This window comes from Molothrus aeneus, chromosome 1 (genome assembly GCF_037042795.1).
Source record: "Molothrus aeneus isolate 106 chromosome 1, BPBGC_Maene_1.0, whole genome shotgun sequence".
NCBI classification, from domain to species: Eukaryota; Metazoa; Chordata; class Aves; order Passeriformes; family Icteridae; genus Molothrus; species Molothrus aeneus.
The window spans coordinates 49,966,324-49,982,738 of NC_089646.1; the positions used below are offsets into that span (position 1 = coordinate 49,966,324).

The following is a 16,415-nucleotide window of genomic DNA, read 5'->3' on the forward strand; positions in this document are numbered from 1 at the left end:
GACTCCTACAATCTCAAGCAGCACCAAGAGCTCTGGCATTTCCACGGGAACAAGGCAGGAAACACCTACTCTGATCCGTTTGATGCCAGCTCGTGTGACCTGCTGACAGTCGTACAGCTCGATTCTCTCCAGGTTGTGGCAGTTCTCCAGGTGCTCCAGAGTCACGTCCGTGATGAGGAGACAGTTATCGAGCTCCAGCACCTGCAGCCTCTCGTGCCCACACGTGCTGTTGCTCAGATGAAGAATCCCATCATCAGTGATCAGTTCACAGTGAGATAAGCTCTGAAACAGAGAGAAAACAATTAACAACATCCCTCAGTTACTCGAGCCTTTGGACAGCAGAAGTCCTCTTCAACCTCCTTCACTCCAGTGGTTAAACAGCTACAAATAATACACAGCTGAAACCCATAAGAGTAAAAAAAGAAACTGCTTTACTTAACAAAATGGCTGTACTTGATTTTAACTTTGCTTCAAAACAAGCTGAGTCCCAAAACACATCACCAGCAAAACTCCTCAGGCCCCTTTGCTCTCTATGAATGTGGGAATTCTTTTCCAATTGTCCCACACAGTGCAAACAGCTCTGTGCCAGAAACAACTTTAAAGGATGATCGAGAACATAGGGGAATAGATGAGTATCTGCTCAGGGGTTACTGTTTCACAGCTGCCATGGTCTCATACATACACCAAGCCCGTGCAAGTCCACACAGATGGAGAACAATCACAATAGACTGATTTGCCAAATAATGATTTCAAAGAAAAACAAGCCATGAACATTTGGCACCTCAGGCTGTACAGACAAGGAGCAATAAACATCTTGTACAGCTGCAGGAGCAGTCTTTTCTGCAAGTCAGCATAATAAACCAAAAAAATCTGCTCCTCTTCAGCATATTTTTTTTCTGCCTTGAATTTGAAGAACACAGAAAATGATGTTGCATCTTGGGCAGTGGCACCACATAAAGCACTCTCCTCATTTCTTCAGGGAATTCATGACTTTTGGAGAAGCACGGATGATGACAACAACAGGAAACAGACATTCCTCAGAGGCAGCTGAAAAATCCACTCTTTGTCACCACTGAAACAAATGCTCTCAAGTCTTCCCCAGTGAAATGTGCAGGATCTGTGAACTCTTCTCCTCTTGCCCTGGGCTCTGAGCTGGTGCCTTGCTTTATGCTCAGCCCTGAGTTCTGCCTGTACTTGTACCTAAGTCTAACAGTGTTGGGTAATGAAGTAGCATTTCCTTGCCCCAAGTAGTTTTTTTCAGACAGTAATTGATGAAGAAACACTTGCAGCAGTCCAAAAGCACTTTTTAACTCAGAGCAAGCAAATAGCAGTGCTCAAAAGGACCTCCTGCCAAACCCCCAACTCTAACATGCAACTTTTCCCCTCTCTGGGTACAACACATCTTTTCATTCCAGCCTGAAAAGGCAACCTGGGGACTTCCAACCTTACTTCACCTCAGCTACAGTCAGAGCATTTCCTTCCTGCTGACAGACACATGGGGTCTGTCCTGCTCTTTGAAACAATTTGGCCTCAACATTTTTCATCTTTGCTCTACAGAATGAGCAGGGAACCCAAGAAAGGCTGGGAGACAGGTCTGCATCTCCCTGGAGTCTGACAGGAGCCACCTGCAGCTCCAGCTGGTCCAATTTTACACACCAAGTGTCAGTACCCAGCAGGGACTCCAAGCAACACCACGAGGGCAAACTGTCTCCAAAAGACAGCAGAAATGAAGTGCTTGTCCCTACCAACAGTGTTTTAACTCCTGACACCCATTCAGGCAGTCTCTCAGGTCTTCCAACACATCAGCTCTCTCCTGTATCTCCTTTCTCTGTGCACTTGGTTTGGCTCAGAGCCTGGGGACCACCAGCAGCTGCAGGGTTAACCAACGTTCATAGCAGAGCTGCTGGGAAGGAAGGACAGGAGGCTGTGTGAAGCTGTTGGCTAATTAGGAGTGTTCCATCCCAGGAAGTAAGCAGCTTATAAAATCAGCTTTCCTGGGACACGGTATTGGAACTGCAAGGACAATACAGGATGTACAGCTGAGTTCGTAGAACTTTGTAGAACAAATATGCCAAATTATACACACTTCATAGTAAACTACAGGATTTTTCTGACTTTCCAAGCCTACTAAAAAACATTAATAATGTGGAATTTCACAAATACACACTTGAAATCTTAAGAACAAAGAGATATGGTCAAATTCTTTTGTTCTTGTTAATACATACTAAAAGCTGTGCATAAATCAAGTATGCCATGACATACTATGAGAACTTCACATGCTGTGAAGAATTCAATTGTCTTCTCATCTTCAGGACTATCATGAGTATTTCACAGTTTCTCTACTAATTTAAATGTTCAATTAAATATATTAACCAGAAATTACTTAAGTGCATTAGGCAATAAAACACTCTAATACTGATGAAGATTTGCCCATTTCCACCATCTACTGAGTCTCCAAACAAGACAAAAGCAAATCCAACGTCAATCTCTGCAACTCCAAAATGTTTGTTCTAACTGCAAATACCCTAAAGCACAGCTGCAAAGGAGTTTACAGGACATTGGGAGCACCAAGATTAGCTCATGCACTGTATTTGGCACCTGCCTGCCTTGTCTTGTCTTTTCCTGTAATTCTCAGCCACTGCTGTTCACACACAATCTCTGAGTATGTATCCTTCCTATCCACAGTTTATATATAAAGATCTATATACACCAAAGAAATCAAGTTTTCTGGTTCCCTTAGGAAAGCTGTGATGTTTTACCAATGCCACACCTCCCTGTCTTTAGGCAAACACACAAAGGCCAGCAAAGAGGAGCAGGCTCAGAAAAAAACGCTTGGGATTTATGAGGTTTTATGGTATCTCTGTTGAAGCACTGACAGAACTGATACAAAAGATCTCTTTTGTAAGAGATCTTTCGTACCAGTTGAGCAAGAACTGGCTGCAACTGAGATTACAATATAAAAATGTGTCCCATATAAATGGCTCCACAGCTCCTGACAACTCATTTGGTTTTACATCAAGAATGAGAGTTCAGAAATGAAACTGGACAGTTGATAAGAAAAAATTAAAAAACCAACAACATTAAATAGTGAACAAGCTCCTTTTAAAAGCCATCTCTCCTCATGTTGCTACCTTAGTAACACTAATCATAACACTATTTAATTAAGGAAGCAGAACACCTTCCTTTAATCCCATCTAAGAACAGATTATAAAGATACTTGTTCTCTCACGTAGATCTAAGTAGTTATAACAAATCTACACTAAAAAGACAACTGGCCTGAAATACAGGAGCTCCTACTGTAAGAACAATCCAGCAATTTTCAAGTGCCTTTATTGAAGAACAAACAAATTTATGTTACCTCAACATAAATGGGTTAACCCAAACACAATTGGGTTTGATGATCTGAAAGATCTAAGCTACCACTCCCTAGAAAACAGTTCTTTGAAATCCAGTAAGCAGGGTACCCCACTCTCAGTCCTCTCCAATTATGTTCAAAAGTCAAGTCCAAGGAAATCTTCCATAATTTATTATGCAAATGTAAAAAAGTGCTTGGAAAAAAGTACTTACAGAGTGATTACATTTATCTTCTCTGGGTGGTTTTGTTTATTCAATATTTGATGTGAAGTGTCATACTCCCTAAGAAAACCATTACCAAACACTTGAGAATATCCATAAAGAATCTAAGTGCTTTAAGTTAAATCAAATATGAAGGATGTTAACCATAAAATAAAAGCTTTCTGGTTTTTACTCACTGATTTGGTAACATTTTTTTAATCACACACAATGCATATAAATATTTTAGGAGTGCTGCTTTTAGAATACTTATGAAACTTGCACATATTTCGCACAGTGTCGCTGTACATCAGGAATTATTTCTAGACACAGAGTGAACAGCCTGGGCTTGTACTGCAGGAGTTGTCCCTGTGTGTCCTTCCAGGGGGAGCACCACAGGCCACAGACCAGGAGTTACACTTACCAATGCTTGAAGCTTAGGACAGTGTATGGAAAGTTGTATCAATGTGCTGTCAGTTATCTGGGAATAAAAGAAACCAAACATCAGCCATAAGCAACAGACAGCAGGAGAGGCAACCCTACAACATTTCTTTCTGTACCCTACATCTCTTTCTCTACCAGATGAGGGTTCTGTTATTTGTGGAAAACAACTCCTCACCTGTTACTCTCCAAGTATTTCCCTGTATAGAATTTCCCAATAATTATTTTTATTTCTTACCATAAACACAACACTATTTATAAAAACCAAAGAACATCTAGATGAAGGTGTTAATGTATTGCATTATTACACTGGACATTCAATATTCCTTTTCATATCAAATCTCACCAAAACACACTCTTCCAAGTCCATCTTCTCCAGCTCATGGCAATTCTACAATAAACAAAAAATGAACAGATAAACAAAAAAAATAAAATAAAACAACATATAGACATAAAATTATGCACAGGGCTTATAATATGGGACAGCACAGCTTTCAAGACAAAACTGTGATCTAAATCTCTTCAAATATTTGATCACCATCAAATGACAAAAAAAAAAAGAAATAAACAGATGAATTAACAAGCAATACCCCACCTCCTTCTGAAACATCTACATTTCAGCCTTTCTCCCATGAAGTGAAATGTCTCCTCCTAGTCCTGTAAGGTTTGAACAGGACATAGCAGTGCTCAGCAGCCCTGCTTCCCTTCCCCCCTCACTCCAAACCCACAGTATTTACAGCCCATGCACTAAAGCCAGCTCCTCTGCACACACATGAACCCAACTTCTGCCTTTATCAGCTGCACCTGACTCACCTGGAATACACTTAAGCCCATGGCACATTTCTCTTTGTTGTCATACATTAGAAAGAAGCCTTAAACCCAAACTGCTTTGGCAATAAATGCTGAAAATATGAAAATGGGGTCTACTTTAAGGGCAGAAGGAAGCTGCTGTCACACCTACACAATTTTCTCAGAGCAACATTCTGAGAGACCCCCAGCAAGCTTTCAGAAGTGCTTTCAATACCTGATCATGACTAATTTCAAGAAAGGGATGTAACCTTGTGACCTTGCAGCAGACCACACACTGCCAAAGCTTGGCTCAATTCCCAATCTGTTTTTTCCAGGAATACGGAAAAAACAGTTTAAGAGCAGGCTTGAGGTGACCACCAAGAGCCTGAGGATGTAGTGCTGGACAATCAGAAAACCACTCTGGGTTTCAAACAGGGTTTTAGTGGTTAAACAGAGTGGTTTTTTTAGGTGGCTACCAAAAAAAAAAAACAAACCCTTTTCATTCACATTAAATATCAGCAGCATAAATCCCATTTACAGAGTACAATTTAATTGTTCAGATTTTCTAACCAGCAAACACCCAAGTCTAACATGAAGCATTTGACACCACCAATATGCTTTCTGTATGGATTTACAGCATGAACCAGGGCACAAGTGCTTATAGTTTATAATGGATAATGTAAGTGATCTGTAATTTAAAGTTATCTTCAGAACAATCAATTATATGCTGATTTTTTTAATGTAAATATCACAAGGGTGTGTGCCATCAATATAAGGGAAATTTGGCTAGAATACATAACATGAGTCTAGAATTATGTTAAGTGTAATAAACACAATTGAAACAAATGAAAAAAGAGAGGAAAAAAGTGAAAAATGCAATGATAGATGGCAAATTAGATCAAGTTGCAGATCTAAGTATAATCCAGAAATGAAATAGCTTTTTAGTCCCCTCCTCCACTGGCTTCTTTCTACTTTAATTTTCCTCTTCTCACGTTGCTTCCCAGCAGGACTACATCGATTCACAGCTGCTCAGCAGCAATGAACCAGGGCGAGCTGTAACCTTCTGAAATGACCCTTACCCGTGCGAGAAGGGTAAACCCAGCATCTGTGAGATGTGAACATCTTGCAGCTTCCAGAATCCTGGAAAAGTTTTAAATGTTAAAGAAAACATTAACATAGAAAAAAGCAAATGCATTTGAGATACAAATCTGTCTTCTGCAACTTCATAGTTCTCAATAGTAAAAGTATGTATATATATACAGAAATACACTCTTACACACATCCTCCCCCTATTTTTCACCGTGACTTGAAATGAAAAAGCAGACTTAATTCAGTTTATCAGAAGATTCTGACAGTCAGAGAACATTTAGTGGAAAAAAATTATACACAATGAGGGTCATTTTAACCTCTTGTTTCACTAAAAGCATAGTGACCAAGTTTTCTCATGTGTTATCTGAGGAAAGCTTTGGGAAAATAAACCCTGAGTTAAGGAAAATGCAGATGAAGCCTACATCTGTTATCTAAGCACAGGCTGCTGGGAAATGACAAAACTGAGAAAGTGCTTACTAGAAATCCCCTCAGAGCCTCTGCATGAAGCACAGTGAAGCAAGTTACCAGAAAGCATGGAGCTAAAAACCTCCAAGCTGCAGTAAGAACAACAAACTATATCAACACAACCTTAAAGAAAACAACAGTGTTTTGGAAAGATAATCCTAACACTCTTCCAACAGGCACTGGGAAGTAGTACCAAGGAAAAAAAAAATCCCAGAAGCTCAACTGCCCCAAACAGCACAACTAGAATGCACAGCAGGCCTTCATCCCATTTGTTGTCTTTGTCCTTTTTTTAAGGAAGACTTTCCTTTGCAGGTGGAGTGAGTATCAAGATGGGTAAGGGGAAACCGCAGTGCCATGGGATGAGCAGCGCAAACTAAGTGCAACTTACCACAGCAACCACTGCTAGGGCTGGTAGGGAGGAGGAGGCAGGGAAAGAGGGACAAAAGAACTTTTTGTGGCAATACTCAGAAGCCTCCAGATCCTTCCACTGGTTTGGGAGGCCATTAGAACACTCTCTCCCTAGAGAGAAAGTGCAAAGGGAAAAGCCACACTGGGTATATGAATGAATTCCAACCCCATCGAAGGGGGGAATGTGGGGATGTGGGGCTCTGACTATGACTTTGCTGGGTCAGCCTCTTCCAAGGCAAAAGCAAGAGGGCAGCAAATTTAGAGCTGAGCAGCCCCACAAGCTTGAAAAGCCACTTTCAGAGTTCCAGTCTTCCAACAAGGTTCAGAAGTATGAGGGAAATTCAAGCTAAGTACAAGACAGGCATCTCTTCCCAAATTGATGGTTTTAATACTTCTGGGACTTACTTTACAGACTTATATTCAGGAATTCTGCGTCCTTCCATCACGGGCAGTTAGCAGGTTATCATAAAATACTCTCAGCTACTCTGAAAGTTGCCCGTGATACCAAATAGGAAGGAAAAAAACACCACTGCAAAAAAACTCCCACAGTTCAGGTCACATTTGTCACCCTTCTAACTCCTTTCATCAATTACTTGCTACAAACCCCATCTCATTACATGGCTGACTTTAAAGGGGGGTGGATAGGCAATGACATCTGCAATGATACCCAAAATAGTGAGGACACTACTTCCTGCACACCCAGTTGAAAAGACAACGATAGAGGAATAAGAAACCAGAAGATAAGCAGCTCTAGCTGTCCTGAAATTGGGTGTGCAGACAGGGCAGGAGAATGGGGAGTGAGCTTTAATCACACATGCTGCATTAATCAGGCCCCAGAATGAAGAAAAATAGGTGGGACGGCATTGGGTAGCATAGAAATAATGAGCAAAGTTCTAATTTTCGCTTTTGTTTTAGTGATTGTGCTTAAATACAGAGGGCTCTTCTTTTTTCCTGTTACAGCTGACATGAATTTCCCACCCAGTGACTTGTGAAAAAGTATCTAACATAGGAGTTGATGAGACAAAATGATATTCAAAGGGGATTTGCCACTCTTATGAAGAAATGTTCTCTGAGTCAGACTCAGAGTTGCATTCATTGCCTACAGCTGCTTTTGGGCACACCTGGAATGTCTCTGCACTCAGCACCTCCCTGCTCCTGTGGAATTAGCAGCTGGTGGGGTTGAAAGGAATATGATCCTGACTTTCACAGTCCCACCCAGACAAAGGCATTCATTGTTCACAGGTGCTTTGCTTGACAAGCCTTGCCAAAATACCTACAATTATTACAGCATTAAAAAGTGCTAATAAAGAAAAAAAAGAAAGAGATGGTACCAAGCCCCTGAAAGAACAAATGTAAAGAGGGATGACAAGATCTCTGTACGTTTATGTGAGATAAGAAATATAGCTGAAGGGTCTGCTGAAAGCTTGACCTAAGTTTCTGCCCAAGGAGATACTTGTGACTGGTCACAACTGAATCAGGGAAATGCAGCACTATCATGGAAAGCAGCATAGTACGACTTTCAAGATCCTGAAGTGAAGTGAGAGTAGCACAGCACAGAAAATACTCAAAATTTTCCTGACAGGGTCAGCAAATCCAACAGAGGCAACAGCATTTTCTTTCACACCCAACACTGAAATAATCAAAAGGTACAGAACAGGTGTGGAATTACATTTCCCTTTGATTTCCAACATAATTTTTATCAAGTACTTTCCATCCATGGTCCCAAAAGTCTAGCTGTAACCAGCTGCATCCTCTGTCCTTCCAATGTGCAGTAATCCTCAGCAGCAATCACTGCAAAGGGTCATTTTCTTTCCCTGTGCTGTTCCTCATTACAGGAGCAGAGCAGCAGACGCCTTCCCCCTCGTGGCTGACAGTTTTCCTACCAAAGCTGAAACAATTCCTGCTGCACTTGTACTGCCCTTGGAAAGAACTGCACAACTAGCAACAGTTTAGACCTCCTTTTATTTCCCATCTGAGATGCTAATTGAGAGTATGAGAGAAATGGTGGAAAAAGACCAGCAGTAACAGCACAGCTTTCTAGGGAACGCCAGTAAGTTTGCCAAAAGGCTCCTAAGCTCCTAATAAGTATGAACAGGGACACAAAGGGGACTGTCAGCCTGGAATTGTCTTAAGGACAGGTCTTCTACAGTAACAAAAGCTCTTTTTCACCCATTCAGCTAAAGGAACACTGTGTGTCAGCATATGGTACAGTGGAATTTGAATGCAGCATCCCCTAATTTTTACAGACTACTCACTCCTCCACTGTCTGTGATTTAACTCTAACAACTTCTGACTCCTGCATGTTCCTGTCATAAATGGCCATTTGTCATTCAAAAATCTTTTTATTTACTCTACATTAAAATTAGAAGTATTATCTGTCTCTACAATATGTCTCCATAACCAGGGAGCTGCTGCATAACTGAGCTATGGTTTTAAAGCCCACCATAACATATATGTTTGCACAAATTACACCAATGTGGAAGCTTATATTATTTTTAACTGATAAGCCCCTATTGTTCAAAACATCTCTCATAAATATCAGTCCATGCTTGCCAAGACATGAGCACACTTTATTTCAGAGTTTAAGAACACCAGGCTGTACTGCAGAGCATATTAAAAGGACTTTCATAATAAAATCTTTAAATATAATAATCAGATAAAATATAATAAATCAGATAAATAGAATAATCATATATAATTTAGCTATTTTTCAAGACAAATGACTGCATAAAACCACATCACAGTACAAACATCAAAAGAAACAACACAACCACAGATCTTAGCTTTTAAAAAAGTAATGGACTTTATATCTTTTTTTTCTTGCTTGTAGTTAGTACCTAAAATATTTAGCTAGAAGCACAGAACTGAACTGCTGGGTCCAGCACATCTTATATGTTATATATTAACTCCTGCTTTTCTGATATGCAGTGAACTACATTAATATGAAGCTACGGAGGACCAGCCCTCAAGTTTATGTACCTAATCTTTTGGTTGCAAATGCAGCTCATCTTCAGAAGTGAATTTCTTACATCAGGCCAGTAAGAACATGACATACAGCACAGTCATGACATACTCACTTCAGCCTTGGACAGTTCAGACCAAGTGCTGTGAGAGAAGCATCTGTCAGGTTGCTACAGCCTGAAACACAGAGTGACTGCAGTCTGTGGCATCCTCTACAGATTTTCACAATGCCTTCATCTGAAATTTGCTGCAATACAGAAGAAGGTTGAAGTTACTTCCTTATCAAGTAATCAGCCAAGAACAAAATTCAAGACATTGCCACTGAACTGCTACTGTCACACTGTATATAACCAAGGCAACCTGGATTTTCAACCAAAACACACAGTCAGGAAACCACATACAAAGATAACACTGAAGATAGTCAACATTTACAATTCCTACTTAACTACGTATTTTTCCACAGACCTTAAGTTCTACTCTAAGGCAGTCTGAATCACAAAGTGAGAGTTGTTTGCTGTTGTCTTCCTCTTTCCCTTTGCTTTTTGTTTTGTAATTTTTCACTTTTTTTAAAATTGTGCTCACTTCCTATATATTGGTAGGGTCCAGGTCTTCTATTCCAGTGACTGTGTAAGTTTGGGAACAGTGCAAAAGAGATTTCAAAGCCTCACAGCAGGAGAACTAACTACCTAATTTTCCCTGAAGCATTAGAACCCAAGGGCAAAACCCTTCACCTTCTGATAATTTTTGAAGCAAGAGTTACAGGAAAACAATTACACATAATCCATTTTTTACAGAAGGTAAGCGTAAAAGCCAGATTTGCCCTACCCTATACATTCCCCTTTGGATGAAAGATTTAACTCAAAAGAGGACTTTTAATTTCTCAAAAATGTTTTGTAGTAGATATTCTGTAAGGAGTAACTCCAAATTTAGAAGATGAATAAATAAGTTTTCTCTCTGAAACAGGAACTATAAGAAATAGCCCCATTGCAGCTGCACACAAAATAGCAACAGGAACTGGATAACTGTGTGTGTGCAAATAAGATTTGGTTTACAAGTCTTCTATTCTGAAAAAAGCTCTTGGTCCTCCTCCTAACACTATGAATTTAATTTTTCTGCTGTGTGGAACAGATTGTTTTATTTCCTGGCTTAATAATACTCTTGCAAAAATAGCAAAGACCTTCCAGTATTTTTAATAGAAAGCCTTGTATAAGCCCCTTATTTGAGTATGCTCATACAACTGTAGCATATTTCTGATGCTATTACCACAAAAATAACCATTCCTGGATGAAAACAGGATGAAAAATCGCAGTAGCTCAGCACAAAGAGAGATTACCTTATGCTTCCCCCTCCCCAGCCCAGCACTTTTTAATATCAGAAGTTTAGATTCTGCAACTAATTCAGTCAAATTATTATCAGCAGAAAATTAAGTCTCTTTTTCTTTTTGGGGATCCAGAAGATTTTGTATAATCTACAGGTAAGAAGATATGTTTTGGAGTTCTGTCCAAATCAGGAGTCTGGATTTGACTCTCTAACACCATGTTATTTTCTGGAACTGTTCTGTTTGCTTTGAGAAATACACATGATGCTGTTCCTGGAAAAAGGGATGGCTTTGAAGACAAGGACTATGTAAATTTTATGCTGCTGTAACAAGCCCTCAAGTCATATATGAAAATTTTCCACTCTGAAATTGCTTGTGATTTCAATGCCCATATCACTGTCAGGAAAGCAAAGTGTTCAAAAAATGCCTGCAAGTTCCTGCAAGTTTCTAAAATCTTTCTCTAAAGATGGTACCTTTCAGATGTGCAGTTTCCAAAGCTAATACAAGTTTGTTCCACAGCTGCTGGAGCTGGCCTGGCATTTTACAGGGCCCATAAAACAGAGTCATTGGAATTACAGTGGGGATCATTTAAAGCACAAGGACACCTGCTGTGTAAAAATCCCTTTGATCATATGGAGCCTGAATGCTTCTGGAAGCATGCTTCCAAGCCATAGTAAGAGGGCACACCTCCAGTGAAATCCAGCTTTAAAGCACATGTACTTAGGTAGGACACACAGACTAGCAACTCAGAAAACTGAAAGGAAAAACTACTTTCCCTCGGGAGGATTTTTTGTTTGTACTAAATAACAACAGACATCCTGACCAAAGGAAAGCTCTGGTGCACTTCTGTGCCAATGCCACTGTGAAGTGGGAGAGATAAGAACTGATTATCCACTTGAGATCCTTCCATAAAAACAGTCAGAAAAGGCTCATTAGTCTTGGGCAAAACACAACAGAAAAAGAAGTTGTGAGAAGGGCAGCAAAAGGAAGTGTAAAAGGGGAGGAAATGACATACTGACTTTATTTAAACGTGGTTCTGACCAAAAGAAGGAACTCCACTGCCATTCTCTTTCAGTGCCCAGCTTCAGTGGGCACCTACATTCAGACTGAAAAATTCTCTTTCATTAAACATCTGTATCATGGAAGCTCAAGCTTTGTATTCTTATCGTTCTTATTTTCTGCAATTTTAATGTAACTTTAAATAATCCCTAACACTCAAAAATATTCAACACTTTAAAGAAATCTATTAGGTTCAATCTTAACAAAAAATGTTCCCATGCCACATTCATTCTAGAACAATCTGTAAAACAGATTTGAAAGGTTTGCAGGTTTTTATGATACCTTCTAGCAATAAAACTAGAAAACTTTTCAAAAACAAACAAACAAAAACATAATTTCATTATTCAACTCTGCATAACTGAAACACTGAAATTCTAATTGATTTCAATATCTTTTAAGGCTTATTTGCAGGGAAAGAATGACTTCGATATATTTAAAATCTAAAAGAAGGCCTTTCCCATTCCTGAAAAGTCACATCAGAAACAATGAAAAAGCCAACATAAACCAGAGCAAAGAAAATTTGTGTTCTTTAACTAGAATTAAAAGTACATGAATGATTCCTAGTCATTTAATGACTAATGAATGTGTTCTCCATTAATATTGGAGAGGCAGGCCCTTCTGCCACTTAGATGGTTCTGAATCATCTTCAGTTATGATGCCATTACTTTTTACTCTCTATTATGTAGCCCAGAACATGACTTCTGCTCAATTAGAAACCTTAGAATTATGAATAGACCAAAATGCTACACAGTTCATGAAATTTGAATGAATGCAGTTAATTCTTACTCCAGAGCTTACCACACTTAAAAGATGTAATGAAGGGGAAAAAAAAATAACCCAACACTTCAAGTCAAAACTCAGCTGTAGAAACAGCCAGCTCATTTAAAGATACTATTTCACACAAAATCCTGTAAACTCCAGAAATTAACTATCTTACTGAAGTGTATAGCAGATCAACTGATTAGCATTCAAAATTATTTCTGATTTCTAGAGAATGTACCTTTGGAAGCTTCAAATACTTACTGTACACGATTGCAAATTCAGGATTACAAGCTCATGACAGTGATTTTGAATGTGTTTCAATGCTTCATCTTCTAACTGTATTTAGTAATTAAATTGGACATAGGAAAAGAAACAAGAAATTAAAAGCACAGCAAAGCAGCCCAAAAAATGTACACATCTTGCAATATTGAACAAAATACTATAAAAAATGACATTTTTAATTCATGGAGATTTCAAAAACCCAAAATAAAATTTTATTCCTAAAGGATCACCCAAGCAATTATGTACCTGTGTGCAACCTCTAAGAAATAGAGCTTTTAGTCCACTACACCCTTTCACCAGTGCTTCAATACCATCCTTCGTAATCTGATCACACCAGGAAAGATTCAAATGTTCCAGATTTCTGCAACCCTCACTGGGAGAATTAAAAAAATACATAAAGTTAAATCCAGCCTTCATATAGTCATAACAGTGGGAAACCCAAATTAAACACACTGTTAGAAATTAATGATAGCCAGTGGACTGTGCCAGGCCTCCACACAAAAGTCATGAGAAAAGACCACACACAAGCACCACAGTCTACACCCCAGAAGCCTTAGATATAGAATACAGCCCGTGCTGATTCACACTATAAAGGTTCAGCACCAATTTTTTAACTTCGTTAAATGCTGAACAGCTCTTTAAACACTTTTCTTTAACACAGAACACTGAATCTTCTTACCTTAAGCCTTTTAAAGAACTGTTTGTGATGGCTACGCAGGATGTCAGATCCAGATGTTTCAGCTTGGAACAGAATCTGCTAAGACTGTAACACGTGCTGCAAAACAGCAGACACACTAAAAATACCTTCAGCTACTTCTTTTTCCAAATTTTCCCATCAATCAAAAAACTTCTTTGACTTACCTGTCAGTGATTTTTGTGCACCCATTCAGATTTAAGTGTTCGATGTTTCTGCAGTTCTGTGCAAAGGTCCTACAACAAAGAGCTGAATCAATAAAATGTCCCGAGTGCAAGGCAGTCACTAGAGCGCGCTCTGTCCCACCTATACCTCCTCCCACCTTGGTCAAAAAGCCAGATCTTCAAGGCACAGAGTAACTGCGAAGCATGCTCCAAACACATTTGTCTCAGTGGTTGCTTCTTCCTTTTCCTACTGCAAGTTCCTGGCCTTAGGAAAATGCCATTTCTCTCTCAAACACCACTTGGGCAAGGTGCTTATTTCTGTCATATATCAGCCAGAACTTGCTGCAAATACCATAACAAAAACTCAAAGGGCATGAACAGAAAGCTTCAAGTGTTACATCAGTTACACATTAGGCTTCTGGGAAGAGTTTTTGCACATCTCATTACTGAAGCCTTTGCAAGTCTTAATAAGGAGCTTGCTCCCACAGCAAATGGAAAGGGACACACCTGGTACAATAGCAAGGGTGACCTAAGTCTATTGAACTACCAGTGGAATGCCCTGTAGGCTGCAAATTGCTTCTTTATTATTTTAAAAATTAAAAAGCATCAGTGTGCACGACTGGATATGAACTTTAAGGATGATTGGAGCTATTATACTGCTTGCATATATCATTATACTAATCAGCCTGAAGAAATACATACATTTTCTTTTCATCTGTGCAAAGTAATATTTACAGCTACATTGCATTTCAGAACACTGTTTTATGCCCAGGTTTCCTTCAGCTGCATGGATTTTATAGGCAGGAGGGAAGGAAACACACAAAAACAGTTTTGTCTGGAGGCTTGCCCTGGTTAACAGATCTGACTACACGCTCAGCTGGTAACAACTTCTGGCTCTACAGCATGGGTTGCAAACAATGGAAAAAAAAACCCCAGCAAGCAGTTATACTGGTGAGAGTTTCCACTTGAATACTCAAAACAGCTATTCCAAAATTCATATACTGGAGGGAGATTTACAATCAAGACACTCTTCAAATCACTTGGAAAGATGTTACACTTTGGAGGAACAGCAGACTGCCTCTGAGATTCAAGCATGGGGCATGTCCTGACAGATCTGCCACAAGCATTCAGTGCTTATATGGCCAATACCTACATCAGTAATTGGCCATTTTACTCAAAGTTTGATGTAGAAGAAAGATAAATAGAGAAATTAGTATTGCCCACAAAACTAATAGATCTGGAAACAACTCAACGCAAACAGCCTTAGAGGAAAAATCACTTTCAGAACAAGTATCTGAAAATTAATGCTGCATGAATTTACTCTAGAGGCCAAAGTTAAAGAATTGACTTACTTATAAATTTTAGAAATAGCTAAAGGGCACAGGACAGTGGCTTAATGCCCACTGATAACAAAATCTTTGCACTTATATTTTCCACCTGAGAATGGCCATAGTACTTGAGACTGAACACCATCCAGCCCAGGCTCCAGGGAGAGAGGAAGAAAGCATAACTGCAAAAAGCCAGACTCCAAGACTTCCTCCAAATGTTATTGGAGCCCTAAAGTGCTTGTGGTGCTCCACCTTCAGCTGGAGGTAGGATCTTAGGGTTTAAATACTCACAGAAATATCCACAGGAACCTGGCTAAACATTTTGCATTGGAAAAAGCTCATATGGATTCAAACATTCTTCTGGGAACAAACTGCACAGTTCAGTTCATACCCTGTGTAAAAGAAGGGTCACTGTCCTCTCTAGAGCCTCCCACGATGTTCTTGTCACCTGCCTGGACTTATTTTGACCCAGAAAAGAATTCCAGATCCTTCCTGATTTTGAAGGCACTCAATGTAGGTAAGTCTTTATCCTTCCTCCTATTTCTAGGGTCACCTCTTGTCCAGACTAGATGATAAACAATAAAATGACCACTAATCTTGATACTCTGACTATTGAATGAAGCCAGAGTATAGTCTGAAAACATTTTTACCACTTGAAAATGGAGCAATATCAACATAATCCTCATGAAAGAAAAAGCCACGCTTCTGAAAAGCACAAGCTTTCATTTATTAGTTCATTGCTAGAAAATAACAAAAGCTATATTTTGATCTCAAACTGATGTTTCCTTTAGTCAATACTAAGGTATTTAGTACTTACCTAAATATCCCACTTTGCTCATCAGTCAGGACTCAGAAATACAAACAGACACAACAGTAATCTAATTGCAGTTGGTGCACACATTAGGAAACAAGTGATGTCTCCATCAAGGATTTTACTTACTTTAAAGAGGAGTCTCCAACACCAAGACATCCTCTCAGACTAAGCTGTCTCAGGAACCCACCACACCTTTTTGATATATTTTCCACAACACGACCCTTAAACCAAATAAAAGGAAGATTTAGCTGAGTTTTATTCTGACACAATATTCTAACCAAATTAAAAA

General features: G+C 39.3%; 1 protein-coding gene across 2 annotated transcripts in view; it reads right to left on the reverse strand.

The window, feature by feature from the left end:
• Positions 1–16,415, reverse strand: part of FBXL2 (F-box and leucine rich repeat protein 2) — a 51,212-nt gene that overhangs the window by 2,749 nt on the left and 32,048 nt on the right. The window contains exons 5-14 of one of the 2 annotated variants that reach the window (XM_066557055.1): positions 16,253–16,347; positions 13,988–14,056; positions 13,806–13,901; positions 13,373–13,499; positions 13,106–13,180; positions 9,822–9,952; positions 5,862–5,922; positions 4,340–4,384; positions 3,977–4,033; positions 70–282 (exon numbers count right to left, since the gene is read on the reverse strand). In XM_066557055.1, the coding sequence (XP_066413152.1) occupies positions 70–282; positions 3,977–4,033; positions 4,340–4,384; positions 5,862–5,922; positions 9,822–9,952; positions 13,106–13,180; positions 13,373–13,499; positions 13,806–13,901; positions 13,988–14,056; positions 16,253–16,347 (969 nt within the window). Of the gene's footprint in view, positions 1–69; positions 283–3,976; positions 4,034–4,339; positions 4,385–5,861; positions 5,923–9,821; positions 9,953–13,105; positions 13,181–13,372; positions 13,500–13,805; positions 13,921–13,987; positions 14,057–16,252; positions 16,348–16,415 lie in introns of those variants that run through there. The other variant, XM_066557063.1, reaches the window with a different exon arrangement.